General features: G+C 33.0%; 2 protein-coding genes across 3 annotated transcripts in view; one reads left to right on the top strand and one right to left on the bottom strand.

The window, feature by feature from the left end:
- Positions 1–3,545, top strand: part of LOC118201127 (uncharacterized) — a 64,146-nt gene extending 60,601 nt beyond the window's left edge. For both annotated transcript variants that reach the window (XM_085824102.1, XM_035373162.2), the window contains exon 7: positions 1,894–3,545. In XM_085824102.1, the coding sequence (XP_085680228.1) occupies positions 1,894–3,371 (1,478 nt within the window). In that variant the 3' untranslated portion in view covers positions 3,372–3,545. The remainder of the gene's footprint in view (positions 1–1,893) is intronic.
- Positions 3,546–11,635: 8,090 nt separating this feature from the next.
- Positions 11,636–14,877, bottom strand: LOC146995483 (THAP domain-containing protein 2-like). Its single transcript, XM_085824544.1, has 2 exons — positions 14,561–14,877; positions 11,636–13,597 (listed from the first exon to the last, which is right to left on the bottom strand). The coding sequence occupies exons 1-2, from the start codon at positions 14,711–14,713 to the stop codon at positions 13,289–13,291; spliced, it is 462 nt and encodes a 153-aa protein (XP_085680670.1). The 5' UTR covers positions 14,714–14,877; the 3' UTR covers positions 11,636–13,288.
- Positions 14,878–15,336: the final 459 nt, after the last annotated feature.

Genomic DNA, 15,336 nt, shown 5'->3' with positions numbered 1-15,336 from the left:
TTTCGAATTCTCTATTTTAATGCTATCGTTAAATTTCCTCATGGGCTGAATTTGCTAAACGAGTTAAGTTACACAGGGTAATTCAAAACTAGAGTAACAAACTTCTAAGAGGGGTAAGCTACACCTATACGACATTGAATCCCATAGCAACGCAGAGTCGGAAATACAATCTTAAGGAGATAGAGGAAATATTAGGCCCTGTTACAACACCGTTGACAGCCAATTAGAATGGAAACTTTGAATCGGACGTTTTGAAATACGCCGGGCATCCTCTAGACTTTCGCGGTAGTCAGGAATATGTTCGTTTCAAAACGCCCGAGGTTCTCTGCCTTACGTTTCGAAATATCGGAGACTTTTATCATCAGGGAAAGTCTAGACTTATTTTTATGGCCATATGATATTCTCATTTAATTCTTTAAATGCGGATTGGATCATCTGATATGTTTTGCTTCTTGCAATTACAACTAAACATAGACGTAGAGCCATTCAATAACATTTTTAGCTATATCATTAACATTGCCTGGTGCTAATGTGTTTGCATTTTATAAAGTCTTTACTCTATTCCAAAAACAGTACCGCCACGGCCGGAAAGTGCAGAAATGACGCTCTTTGAAAGTGTTTAAAATGTCCATACATATAACTTAAAATGTAAAACTGTTTTAAGTTTGTATCGTTTCACGATTTCTGTTTCATTTGGAATAATATTTCATAAATGAGACTGGCATTTGCTCGACCTAAGCCATATTTAACGAACCAAACAGCCGTAGTTTGGTAAAACCATATCATAATAAAAACATTCGGATACGTAGCCTAGTAATTATAAATTGCCTTTTTCTCTACAGAAGTATGATTAACATACTAATATCATTATTACAACATATCAGTTTGTAATATCCTGAAAAGTTTTATCAATATGCTATTTTTCAATTCATATACAAATCATAAATTCAATAGCTACATTCCATTTTCACATAAATAGATGCATAAAGCATAAAATGAAACCACTGATCTCGTTGTTTATCTTTCTTCAAAACTTAATTTCTCTAGATATAATTTGTTAAAGGTAAACAATATTCTGATAAGTTATATTAGGATATATAAAAGAGTACAATTGAAAAACTCATTTAATCATATTCAATCAAAACATTTTATATATAATTCTGGAAAAAGAAATAGAAATTTGGTAGCATAGTTCATTAATAACAGTGAACTGAATTAGTAAAACATTTTTATTATCTCGTTCATATAAACTACACTGAAAAAGTTACATAGTTTTAGTTAAATACTTAAAGTAAAATATAATTTCTAGATAATAAAATACTGTCGATTATATGAGTAAAAATAAAACAAAGGGACAGGTATTCAGTATTTATTTTTGTTTATTTATTTAATTACAAATGTTTGGCTTTTGGTATTTAAGCCACTAGCCTTTTCATATTATCACTTCTATTATTCCATGAAATTATGTTGAGGTCCTCCTAGAAGTCTGCTCCTCTTGTTTTGAATAACCCTGTGTATAATGCTCTTGTAGCAGTATTGTGTTCAATATAGGATACTGAATTGCTTTTCTCCTATATCTGAATTACTCATAAATATAATAAAATGCTGGTTATGTTAGAGTTAATCCTTGAGGTACAAATTGACAGGGATTTAAATGTCCAACATCTGCATACAATTAAATTATAATCTTCTTGAATATAACTCTCTTATCCTTTTAACAATTGATTTCATTCCAACAGAATAACTGTAAGCAAAATAGTGTAATACAGTAAAGAAGAACATAAATGCTAGAATTAATTCTAATTTCATGATTTATGTAAACGATTAACTTTATTACTATTAATTTTGAAAACAAATATTCAGTATGAATGGAAATGTTTATTTCTTTATAAGGATTTGGAAATGGATTGGGAAGCGGGTCTGCATCAGGAGCAGGCGCAGAAGCTGGAAGCAGTGCTTATGCTGGCGCAGGAGGAGCTGGAAGCAGTGCTTATGCTGGAGCAGAAGCTGCAGCTGCATCGGGAAGTAATTTCGCATCCGGTTCAGGGAACGGATTCGGATATGGTTCTGGAAGTAGTAATGGATTTGGGTATGGTTCCGGAAGTGTTGCTGCATTCGGTTCAGGAAGTGCATCTGCATATGGCTCAGCTAGAAGTAGGTCTGGTGCCGCCTCAGGAGCTGGAAGTGCTGCTGGTGCTGGTTCTGAAAGTGGTTATGGATATTTTTCAGGGAATGGATACGGATATGGTTCTGAATCTGGTTTAGGATCAGGTAGTGGAGCAGGTGCTAGAAGTGAGACAGGTGCCGGCGCAGGAGGTAGAAGCAATGCGGCTGCTACGGCAGGAGCTGAAAGTTCGAGTGGTTCGGTTAGAGGTAATACAGGCACTGGGAGTGCTTTCGCGTCTAGTTCATCAAGCTCGTCATCAGATAGTAGTGCCCATGCCGTATCAAGTTCGCATGCTGCATCATATGCATACAACTACGATGATCCATATTACTACGAATATTATCCCGGGACAGAAAACGATTATGGATATGATTATGGGTATGGGAGTGGTTTCGGATTTGGATCGGGAAGTGGATATGGATTTGGATCAGGTAAAGGATATGGATTTGGCTCAGGTAGCGGGTATGGATATGGTTCAGGAAGTGGGTATGGATTTGGCTCAGGTAGCGGGTATGGATATGGTTCAGGAAGTGGGTATGGATATGGTTCAGGTAGTGGGTATGTGTATGGTTCAGGAGGCGGACACGAAGTTGGATCTAGATGGGGATATGGTAGAGGAGGACAAGGCGGCACTGGTGGTGGAGGTGGAGCTGGAGGGGGTAATGGATCAGGATCCGGAGGTCTACTTGGCTTGGGAATAGGATTAAATATACTTGGAGGTAATGGGGGTGCAGGTGGTGGAGGAGGAGGCGGTGGACGTGGCGGCAGCGTTAAAGGAACAGGAGCCGGCAATGGAGGTAGCGCAGGTAGTGGAGGATCTGGAGGGGGTAACGGCTCAGGATCTGGTGGACTATTTGGCTTAGGAATGGGAGTAAATGTTCTTGGAGGAAACGGAGGGGGAGGGGGAGGAAGTGGTGGTGGTGGTGGTGGTGGTAATGGAGGAGGAAGTTCAAAGGGAGTAGGAAAAGAGCTTTCGGGTCATAGACGGGGTGTTGGTGGAGGAGGAGGAAGTGCAAAAGAAGTAACAAATGCGCTTTCAGGCAACGGAGGTAGTGGAGGTGATGGTGGAGCTGGAGGCGGTAATGGCTCTGGAACAGGCGAGCTGATAGGTTCAGGAATCGGAGTAAATATTCTTGGAGGTAATGGAGGTAGTGGGGGAGGAGGTGGAAGTGGAGGAGGAGCACTGATAGAAGGTTTAGTTTAAATGGGGCCTAGTAATTTGAAGTGCTAAATAACTAGGATAATCCTATTCTACTGCTGTAGGTGCTGAAATTCTTAGCAATGTTTAATTATACCACCTAATTAATGTAAGCTATAAAATTATATATGTAATTAAAAAATGACATGTGAAATAAATACATATAGATTGAAAAAAAAATGCTTTGTGTTTTATTTTTTATTTCTTATGGGTACAAAAACTTCATTCTAATTTTATGCATTAATATATTATACATACCTCGTTTCTCAAATATTAATTAAATAAATTCATTGTACCTTTTAGCATTAATGACTGAATCTCTTGAAAAATAATTCTTGAAACATTTTATTTTATTGTAAGCAATCAAAAAAATATCGTCAAAGAACCTTTAAATGTTAAAATAATAGAAACAGTGTAGAGAAGAAGAAACATTAAGCTTACATTAGGATATGTTGTTTCCCAATGTCAATTTATCATTTCGTTTGTGCAGATGGGAATATGAGTTATTTAATGCGAAGAATAATGTTGTTTGAGTTCTGAGATGCACAAGTGAATACTTTGAAAATGCTTTTAAACACTGAATATTAGGCAAGAAAATGGGAATTTATGATAGCAAAATACAACATTTTTATTCTCTTGGAACATGCACGGAAACCAGTGCCCGCTTATGGCTTCTTCAACTGGCGTACTGGATTTCACTGAAGCCTTTTGCACTCACAAAAAATGAATCTGTTTTAGTTAATGACATTATTTCCAATCAAGATCTTTCCTGCGCTTTCAAAATTATAATAGTTTAGCTCTTTCATTTGCGTTTTCCTCTACAAATGGCGCTGAGTTTATTTTTAATTTGATCTGTCTCCTGAATTCCATATAAAATGTTTATCACAGCACTCTTCTTTGGAACTTTTTCCCCTTTTTAAAAAAAGAAGGATCTATATCTAACCACCCTCGAAATCGATTCAGTTTTGTTAAAATCAACGCCAATGCAAGATTCCTTTTTTGCTCAATTTTAAACCATTTCTTTTTAGATATGATTTTTTAGGACAGAAATTTTTACATGCTTAAACCTTTATATTTAATGACAGTTTTCTACTGGCAAATCGAAGACTGCCATTCGTGGTCCATCAAAGTCTTATTTTACCAAAAACTTAATTCCACAAAGTGAAAACTAGTCTCACAAAGTATTAAGCTGTGTCATTTGAATTTAATGCCGAGTTAAAGTTGATTTTATTTAAAATTCAGTTAATGCTAAAAGAAGCATGTGGAAAACAGGATAGGCACTCAGAATACATTTAGCATAAAGATCTTTTTAACAAAATACTGAACACTAGTGTTATTCTTGCAGTAAACTAGACATATCATCAATTGAATCGTGAAAAACGTCTTTTTTTATTCCAGCTAAATTGAATACGTCATATAGTATGGCTGCTGCTGTTATACTCTAAGAATATGTGTGACTGAAAACCCGTTTATAAGGATTTATTTTATTGCACAATGTGTACTAGAACACAGAATAAATTTCACATTATCTTTTGGTTGCTCAGTTTGATTTTGGAAGTCTGTGGTCCTCCAATGTTTTTTCATCCCGATACTCTGCTTTATGCATTGTATTTACACCGAATAATTTTGCTGTCTCAAATTGTCTTTCATTGACTGTATACAAGGACTTTCCAAGCCCTTCGAAACAGCCAGTTTTGTAACCCGACTAATTTACATTTGCGTCAAATTACAAATTACGTTACGTTAATTAATTAGTTAATTACATTACATCAAATACGTATCTTTATATAATGTGTCTTTTTAATGCATTTATTATTCGGACTCCTTAGCAATTACTGCAGAAAACTTTTCTCATAATAGACGGATTTCACGATTATTCTTTAGTAGATCTCAAATGATTGCAATGCTTCAAATTCACAGAGGATCAACGGCGACTTCATAGATTTTCATTGATTTCCATCTAAGTTTCAATCCAATCCACTACAAAAGGCATCTGTACTATTTCCGGGAGGCAAGGTCCTGCCCACCTAACCGTCTTTAGGACGATGTTATGACATGGAGGCCCCTTCCAATCCAAGCTCAAACTAGGCCACCCTGCGACCCAACTGTGTCCACGCTCTCGCTAGTAATAAGCGACAGAGAAACCAAAAATCGGATCCCAGTAACTAAAATGATAGCATGAAAGAAATCATAAAAGCAATAATAATACAATCAACCAAACCCAAATACAATACAAATACATTAAATTAAAACAGTGGATACAAAAAAAGGAAAGCAGAGAAAATAATATAGCTAACTGAAAATAATGCTATATTATTAAAAACTAAGGATTAAGGAAAGGACAAACGCAATTCATACATTAACACCAGATTAAAGGTTGCAAAACCGAAACAAAGAAACACACCAATCACCAATATAAAAAGCCAAATCTCAAACCTGCACGCCTATTGCCCTTCATGCATAGTTTATATAAATCTTCAAAGTTATTTTAAGAAAAATTAAAATATGTTGACCTGTTTCCTAAAATCGTTAAAAATTGAAGATTTTTCAAAGAAATACTGTGCGTCCCCCACCTCTCCACAAACAGTACATAAATTATTCACTTGAATATGGAATCGGACAAACAGTCCGGGAAGCGGCCGTGTCCAGTAGGAAATTAGTTTGTATCAACATCCTTCAACATAGTAAGATTTTTCTTACGAGACACTTCCAATGTCCTTAAGTATTTTGTCCATTTAATCGACTTAAACCAGTTCTGAGACCACGAATCCACACAAAAGTTATAAATCGTTCTAATACCGATCTTTTTGGAACCTTGGATACAAGGAGTTCCCGATAAATCTCCCGAGCAGCCTTCTTTATAAAGGCATCCTCCCTTTCGTTGTCCTTATATCCCACGTGAGCTTTTATCCGCCCTAAATTGATACGATGTATGAGACAAAAATCTAAATATAACATTTTGAAATCATTAACAAGCAAATTCATATTATCAGATGTTTTATATCTTTCAAAAAAAGACATAGAGCCAGAAAATATATAAAATTCATGAGACTGAGCAAAGTGTTAATCTTTTATCCATTTCAAAACATAGAAAAGAAACATTTCGCCAGCTTGGTCTTACCCTTTTTGCAGAATAAATTTCTAGTCCATAAGTAATAAACAACAAAGGTTGAGCCCATCCCCTGGTTTAGCCCAGAGCCGTCAGTATATATCTCATATTCTCTGCAATCAAGAATGTAGTTAATATGTGATAAGTAATAGAATGTGATAAGTAAAAATTAAATTTGTGAAAAATGCAGAAGAGATTTTTCATGCCAGAATTTATACAAAATCCAAAGAGTGGGTGTCATCGTCAGGACGCTGAATCTAACTGTAAACCGAATCTAAGTTCCCCCCCCCCCCGCATGCCCTGGCATGGGTATAATATGATCGGTACTAAGATTGGTTACAAATATTAAACGTAAATAATTGAGCATGTTAATACAAAACTTCTTTTATAAAAGTACAGTAAATCCTCTCCTTTTCCTTTCAGATGGGGATTTTGTTGGCATTAGAAATACAAGCCGGACTTCGTTTGAGGCAACCAGACCTTGCTATGTCACAAAAACTGGATTCAGGATTTTGTTTAAGTGTTCTAACTTTTCAACTTTACGCCAACTTGATATAAGAATCGAACAATCCCAGAAACGAAAATACCAACTAACAGTTTTTCTAAGGCAGCTGTAGATTTACACATGCGCAATTTTATCTTCTCTAATGGGCTAGAACTTAAGCTCTGCTAAGCAGGTGTGAAGGGACTTAATGACTTAAGCCATGAAACGCCTGTGATCAAAAAGCCTTCGTCTGAAAGCGCTTTATGTGTTCAGCCACAAAGTCCTCGTCTTGAATGAAGCATTATTTTTCATTTCAATCAATCATTTATTCAGATTATACTTTTTATTTGCTCCCTCAATTTGCTCATTTTCAGAAAATGAAATCAGAGAATAGTTGAAATAAAAGTTAATCAGAATAGTCAGCAAATAGTTGGATTCCAATAAAGTGCAAGAATTATTCAAATTATTCACTTTGAAACTGTCGGTTGTAACATACACTCCGTTTCCACAGAAGTAATTATCCAATCATTATTTTCGCAACTGTTGACATATACTCCAATTACAAAAATAATTCATACAAAACAATTACTCACTTTCAACCAAAAATTGTCTGACGTTAGTTCGTGTAACTTATGTATTTCTGATGAAATAGTGCTTCAAACGCTACAAATGAAACTGAAGGCAGAAGGGAAGAAGCGACGATTACGCATATTCACTGACACTCGCTCACAACATTCCTACATTTTTAAATAAACTAGGTTGGAAATCTACTGAAGAGAAAGTCTTGTAGGGTCATTAGGTTATTTTTAAGCATGAGATATAAAAAATGAGCATTGCCCTTGCCGGGACCCCGAACCTTGACCTCTCGAATACGCGTTAAACCACCAAGGCATGCAGAAAGGAGAGAGAAAATGCTTTATATACTCCCTCTTTTTAAGGAGCAACTATGGATTAGCAACTATGGAATTTACATAAAAAGTTGAATATTTATTAAAATTAAGAAGGCAAAAATGCCATACCAATAATAATATCATTCACAAACTTAAGTTGAGGTGATAACATAAGTTGACCTTGCCCTTCTTGAACCTATTTATAACAAACTTGTAATTTAAATACACGATTAGTAAGTGTCGGAAAAACTCATTGCTGTTGAAGATTTTACTGGCTCAATCTGGTCTTGCGAATCCTAAACCTGTACATTAATTGCATATAATAACTATAGGTATAAAGGACTCTACCGAAACAAAAACTAAGGAAGAAACGGAACAGTCCACCCTTGAACATTTTCCGAAAACCGTTCAGAGAGGTAAAAGTGGCTATTTTTGTCAAACTACCTTGGTTAAAGACGTACGAAAAAACGTCCGACTACTACTGAAAAGCTTCTTAAATTAAGGATAATACGATGACTATATATTTAAGGAATAGTTACTGTAAAATATCGTTGAAGAAGTACCGAATAGGGAATATAAAATGTTATTATTTATAAAAACAATTCTACTACGAAGGTACGCCTAGTATTTGACGCTTCGTGTAGAAGTAAGAATTCGCCTTCACTCAAGGACCACACACGGGGCCGAAATCTTATCCTAAACATTCCTCCATTATTTATGAGATTTCATCAGAAAGAAATGTTTGTAGTTTCAGATATAAAAAACCTTTTTACAGATATCCATAAAACGGCTTACAAATCTTGAACGGCTGAAGACGCATTTTATCAGCTCTTCACGATCGGAATTGAATTGGCCTAAAAAATGGTATTAAGGTATTGAAAAATTTTTTGTTCTAAAAACTCTTAAAGTAGTCAGAAGTCTTAAAAGGAGTTGACCAACAACCTACAAGTCATTAGACAAATAAAATCGGAATTTTGTAAGACTGACAGTTGGATTCTTTTTAACAATACTTTGTCTCTTGAATGTAAAGAAGTCTGACTTCAGTCATTAATATTTAAAAAGTATGTAAACACAATATCATAATTTTAAAATAGTTTTATAACAAAAAATTCCTCTTTCTAAATATGTAACTCTTTTCTCATAATATTAAAAATAATTAATTTTGCAATATATAAATATTGTCTTTAAAAGCTCAAATTAATAGAAATCCATCATTATAGTAAACTTATGCTTTGCCTGTCAGTGTTCATATTTGAACTTTAAAATATAGTGGAATTATTTTTAATTGCATAAAATTTCATAATAGAATTGTAAAGAAGAATTTTCTTTTCCTCTCCATATAAATTACAAATTAATTTGCTAATTACATTTCAACTATTTAATATTTTTCTAATATTCTTATTATTTGAAATTTATAGAATCCCATTGTTGCCTAAATTCCTATTAAAATTATAAAAATGCATATGTTTTAATATAAGCAGAAATTATTAAATAAGCAATATTTTGATATCTTATTATTTTATAAGAAAAAATAACATCTTACGCGTGTTAATTTTTATCATAGTTAGCAACTTACAATTAAACAATATATAAAGTAATGTAATTTTATTTAAGTTTATTTCTTTAAATAATAAGTTGCAAACCTTAAATTTTTTTATAAAGAAATAACAGTATAAATTAATTGACATTTTCTTACTCATCTCCAATTATAGCTCTTTTAATAATTCTCTCAATAATTTAAATCTATAGAGTGGTAACATTTTATAAATAACATAATTAGTAGTAAAGACTGTGATGATTGATTTTGAAACGTTCTTTAGTTTGCTGTCATCCGTGGTGGTAATCCAATAATGGGACTTCTTTTTTCTCACACATTATTATATTGTTACGAATTTGGTATTTGAAAAGCTAATGTTAGTTCAATTATAAATTAAATGGTTTTATTTCTCGCGCAGTGCAGCGCGTGACGAATATTAAAAGAAAGCTAAGCCGGAAAATTGAAAATACAAGAGCGCGTGCATTAAATAAATAAATATCTCTTTTTGATTTCGAGAAAGTACTAGAAAATTCTAGCGCGTGATTTTTAAAAATCTTATAAAAGGAGGAAAAACCTCTCAGTTTGTGGTAGTTGCTTAGTTTGTTGTTGTTTAGAAAACTGCTCTTGTTGACTGTAGCGAATTCGCGGATTAGCTTTCTTTAGCTGTTTTGAATTAAGTTCTGTGTTGTATGGGTCATAAAGTGATGAAATTTTAAAAACAGACATTTCAGATCATGCGCTCGAGATTAAATAAAAAAAATGTTAAATAAATCCTCCAATAATCGTGCAGTATCACAATATATCACAGTAGTTATCTTCTAACTACTCAAACGTTCAATAGAACTTAATTCAAAACAGCTAAAGAAAGCTAATCCGCGAATTCGCTACAGTCAACAAGAGCAGTTTTCTAAACAACAACAAACTAAGCAACTACCACAAACTGAAATCGAAATCGAAATAGAGTCAATGGCTAGGCGGCAATTAGTAGCCAACCGCTACTTTAACCGTCTCTGTTGGTAAATTACCCAGTAGAGCGGTGTTTGCAACACCAGGGTGCCTAGGCCAGAGGCCTTACCCCTTGTAGAATATGTCTGGTTCCATTTAATATTATATTTACACTTAACCATATAAGCATATAAGTAATTACCAAAATAATTTTTTTTTAATATAAATTTTTAGGTCTTTAGAGGGTAAATTGCTGTTATGGTGGAAGCCCAGGAAAGCTGTCGAGCCGTGACTACAAAGTTACATGGTAAGATGGTAAGTGAGTAAGTCAATAGTCTGGATCCATTAAGTACATGATACATGATTCAAAAAATATATGAGCAATAATAATTGATACATTAGAAGATAATAAAAATAAGAACATACATGACATCAGAGGCAGGTTAAAAGGTGAGAAAGAGTATACACAAAGCAGGAATAAATTACATAATGTACACATTGAGCTGAGCAAGGGGACGATCAATATTCGCAAGATCGTTATAATCATATTCACAGATTTTGATGCAGGGATTGTCAATAATTTGCTGCCTACTGTGAAATCTTTTGGCCAGCCTGTAGTAGAATGATCTGAGCTGCATCATGCCCAGCTCTTCATGTATTCTATTATTCCTGATATACCATTCTGCGTTGGTAATTTGCCTTAGAACAATATTCTGACAAGCCTGCAGCCTGCCTCTGTTAGTTTTGCGTGTGTGGGCGATACCACCGAGACTTAAGAAGGCCGTATCACTGAAAAGTGACGTCACGGTAAGGAGACCCCGTACCTTCGAGCGCCGGGAGGAAAAATGATCATTGCTATTGAATAGAAAGATACAACTTCCTTTGCGTCAGATCTGAAAGCGGCGTTTTGGCTAGTGTTTATATATTTTGTGCTTTTAATAATGAATGTTATTTTTTTCCTAGAGAATTGCAGAAAACCATATAGATAAAAGGAAACTATTATTAATTTTTATATTCAGATGGATAATATCATATCTTGTTTAGTCATGTTTACGTCGACCCAAAATTAATATATTAATTTTCTAGATTTTTTTTAATTTTCCAAAAAATTTCTATTCAGTATTTTAAAACTTTATATAATAATTATCTTCTAGCATCTAACTAGAAAGCAAAGTTAACAAAGTAATATTCAGTAGCATACTACTGGCTAAAAACATATTTACAAAAATTACCATTAGTTTCGTTAATCCAAAAAAACCTAGTTCCATGTAAAGAAAAGAATGCAAAAAGTTTTGCGTCAAAAAACAAATTTTTATTAGCACTTCAAAGATTATAAAATATTAAAAAATTCACAAGGAAAAAAACAGACTCCATGTAGCAGATAAGTGACATAAACATGCTTTTCTTTAATACTCTTATTTTAATGCAATTATTTATTTAGTATTACTGCAGTTTTTAATTCCAAGAATAAATGAGCAATTAATAGCATTATCCCATTTCTCAAAGCTCAAAACATTATAGAGCTTTAAAAAAGCATGAAAATGCCTTTTCAGTTGAGTATATAAAGTAAATTACAGGTAAAAAGCTAAAACAAAACTCAAATTTTAAAAACACTATGCATTATTCAAACAAATTACTGCACCACTGTAGCAAGTGAATTCCTTTCCATATAAATTTAAATGCTAGCAGCAAAAATTATAATAACAATAAAATTAGCTTTATATGTATATTTTCACATTATTTATGCCTGGAGTTTAAAAAAAATCATCTAAATAAATCCGATTTTGCAATAAATGAAATAACAATTACATTACATATTAGCACATTAGATGCAGCAAAACATTAAGGTTTCTACATTTAGAAAAATATACACATAAGAAATAAAGCATTGAAATAAAAGTAGTGCATTTCGTGCTTTATAAAATATATAAAGGAGTTTTGCTAAATCAAAAGCTTAATGTCGTATAAAAAGAATAAACTGCTACTTTGACCTTTCTATAGAATTCATTTTCACACATCTATAATAAATTCGCTTGGTATCATAAGTATTGTTGATAATCATACATAATGCAAACAGCATATTATTTATATTAGTAGAACTGAAATTAAACTATATAAATATTTCTTTGCAAATTGTTTATGCTTATTTTTCTAGAAAAACGCCTAAAACTTAATTAGTATAAAAATGAAATAAATGTATACATTTGCATATTAATATTACAAATATTATGGGTACACAAGTACTACATCATACATCTTTATCTATCATTCTTAATCACACTAATCAAAACTAATAACACTACTTTCTCTTTTCAATTGTAACCAGAAATCGTTAAATACAATTAAAATATATTTAAGTCATCTAAATGTTTAATTAAAGATTAGATTTCCATTAAATCATGAAGTTTGCATATAGTACAACAAAATAAATAATTCATTCAAATTGCCATAAAAATATATGTATATGTTTCATTAATATTTAAAACATTTTATACAAGCATAAATAAAACTTACAGTTACATAAACTTAAGGCCTTATTTAAACTGAACACAAATTATCTATTTTACTAGAGTTTGAAGCTTTCGTTTCCTTAAAGTACTTCTCAGCACATCATTCTTTTCATTACAGTAATTTTTAAGAAAAGTATTGCATGATGCTTTTATAACAAAATTTAGAATATTTTCTAAGGTTATTACATTGGTCATGGGTTATGCATTCACCGTCTATTAAAATTTGATACGTTAATGCCCATGCAAGAGATCGCTGATTGCGTAACTTTAAAAAATTGTCTTCATGTTTTTCAGATACTAATTTTTTTACTAAAATATAGGTATATGATACGACAGTTATTACATCTGGTTGTGGACATAGCAATCCGCCTCGGACCATATTCAGTATGAAACGATATTCTTCATCCAATTCCAAAGTTTTGTCTAAAGTTAGGTTTCCCGACAATACTCACATTTCAGTCTTCAGAAATCTATATACGCAATATCCAGCAAGATATGTTATGAGTGGCATTACATTAATAGAATCCAGTTCATTTTGAGTTACTTGTAACGTACAGAAGGCACTAATAAAATTCTTGTCAGTAGTAATGAGGTCAATATTATCTATATCAAAACTTCTGATTTCAATTTTTCCAGGAACAGCATTGCATGCTAGACGAGGATGCTGTAAAACTGCTGTCACTTTTCTGCCAGTTCTTTCATCGTAGATTTCTGAAACTCTTTCGATGTCACATGCAGCAAAATGAAGCTCACAGACCTAATGAAATAAAAGAGACAATTAGAATCCTCATAAAAATTCTATAAGGAAAAAAATTCTTTTTTTAAAACTTTCTAAAATGTTGTAATAGGTGTATTTAAGTAAAAAATATTAGCTTAATTGAAAATCAAGAATTTTCATTAATCAGTAAGTTCAAAAAATTACTTCTTATAACAAAAAAACAAAATATGGTTATTTTAAAATTTGATGGTTTTGCCAGATTCTTTATTAGCTTAAATTCGAAGCTAAATTTTAGGGAGCATATACTTTTAAAATATTTATCATTATAGTTCAAGAATATATTTAATGGAAATTTTCTTCTTTTGTTTACCTTTTTTAAAATTATAAATACAGTTTTGACTAATGTACTTCATAATGTTTTACAATTGGTCTCTTTTAACTATTACTGAATTTGAGAACGGACGTCAATTGTTCAGTTTTTATGTGAACTAAGTATTAAAATATTTTGGGCCTAAAATGCTACATTTTTAATACATATTATAATTAATATTGGAGTTCTCTTATGTCAATATCACTCTAGATTGCTATGGCATGTTCTAAATATTTGTTAGTTACAATACTTAAATTATTTAACCATTTAATTAACATTTTCTAAAATTAACGATTCGTAAAAAGATTAGAATTATAACTAGGATAATCATGAATTTTTTCATTACAAATTTATGTTAACCAAAAAGTATTTTATTATTCAGTTGTGAAAGGTGACAACTGAAATTTTCAAATCATCTGACATTTTGCATACAAAAATATATAGCTAATTTTTTTTCCTCTTAATTCTTTTGAAAATATTTCTTACCTAGACCAAAAAATTCAGTTGCATAAATACAGTGAACGATAAAATATATAGTGAATGATATAGAATACATTAAAATATATAATGAACAGATTGATATTTAGTATGATAGACAGTAATCAGTAATCAAGAAAACATATGTTTCTTACCCTAGAAGCTTTCGTAGGCTGGAAGTTTTTTCGATGGATCGCCATTATCCATTTCTTTCGAAGATCTGGATCCCTCGGGAAACGAAAAATTGACACTTTGGGCTGTCCTTTGTAGTTTCCTTTACATCCAGGGACGCAACATCTAGCTGGCATGATGTGTGTTTAATCCAAAACGTAAGCGTAAAACAAAAGGAAGAGAAAAACGTTTTCTACAGGAGATACAAAAATACAGCAATGGCGAACGGTCACACCAAGACTACTGAGAGCTCGTGAACATATCAGTCAAAGGTCAAGGCTACGAGTCGCAAGAGGTCTCCTCATCGTGACGTAAGATGACGTAGCGAGGGGAGTGATAAGGCCTTCTAAGTCTCGGTGGTGTCGGTGTGGGCCCAGATAGGGCTGGCATAACAGAGTAATGGTCTGAGAATGGACTTGTAAATAAGTAACTTGTTGTCCATAGATAACACACTGTTCCGAACAATTAAGGGTTTGAGTTGCGCTTTACGAACCAGGAACCTTTGGATAATAGAAGTGATGTGTGGGAACCATGTGAGAGTATTGTTGAGGATCACCCCAAGATATAGGACTTGCTTGGCCCAGGGAATGGTGGTACCAAAGAACTGGAGATTTTTCTTGATCTTGGTTTTCCTAGTGAACAGGATGGCCTTGGTTTTGTCGACATTAACTGCAATCTTCCACTGGGTGAGCCAGGTCTCTAGTGCATGGATGTGATTCTGTAGTCGTTGTATTGCTGGACCAATAAATGCACTTTGTGC

This window comes from Stegodyphus dumicola, chromosome 9, assembly GCF_044657685.1.
Source record: "Stegodyphus dumicola isolate Sdum_Otavi_A_Nest chromosome 9, ASM4465768v1".
NCBI lineage: Eukaryota > Metazoa > Arthropoda > Arachnida > Araneae > Eresidae > Stegodyphus > Stegodyphus dumicola.
This window is presented reverse-complemented; position numbering and strand designations above follow the sequence as displayed.

What these genes read in the sequence shown, in the direction of transcription:
- LOC146995483 (XM_085824544.1), bottom strand. Translation starts at nt 14,713, where the DNA reads ATGCCAGCTAGATGTTGCGTCCCTGGATGTAAAGGAAACTACAAAGGA. An exon ending in AGCCTACGAAAGCTTCTAGG is followed by an intron (nt 13,598 to 14,560) that starts GTAAGAAACATA and finishes TTATTTCATTAG; the next exon opens with GTCTGTGAGCTTCATTTTGC.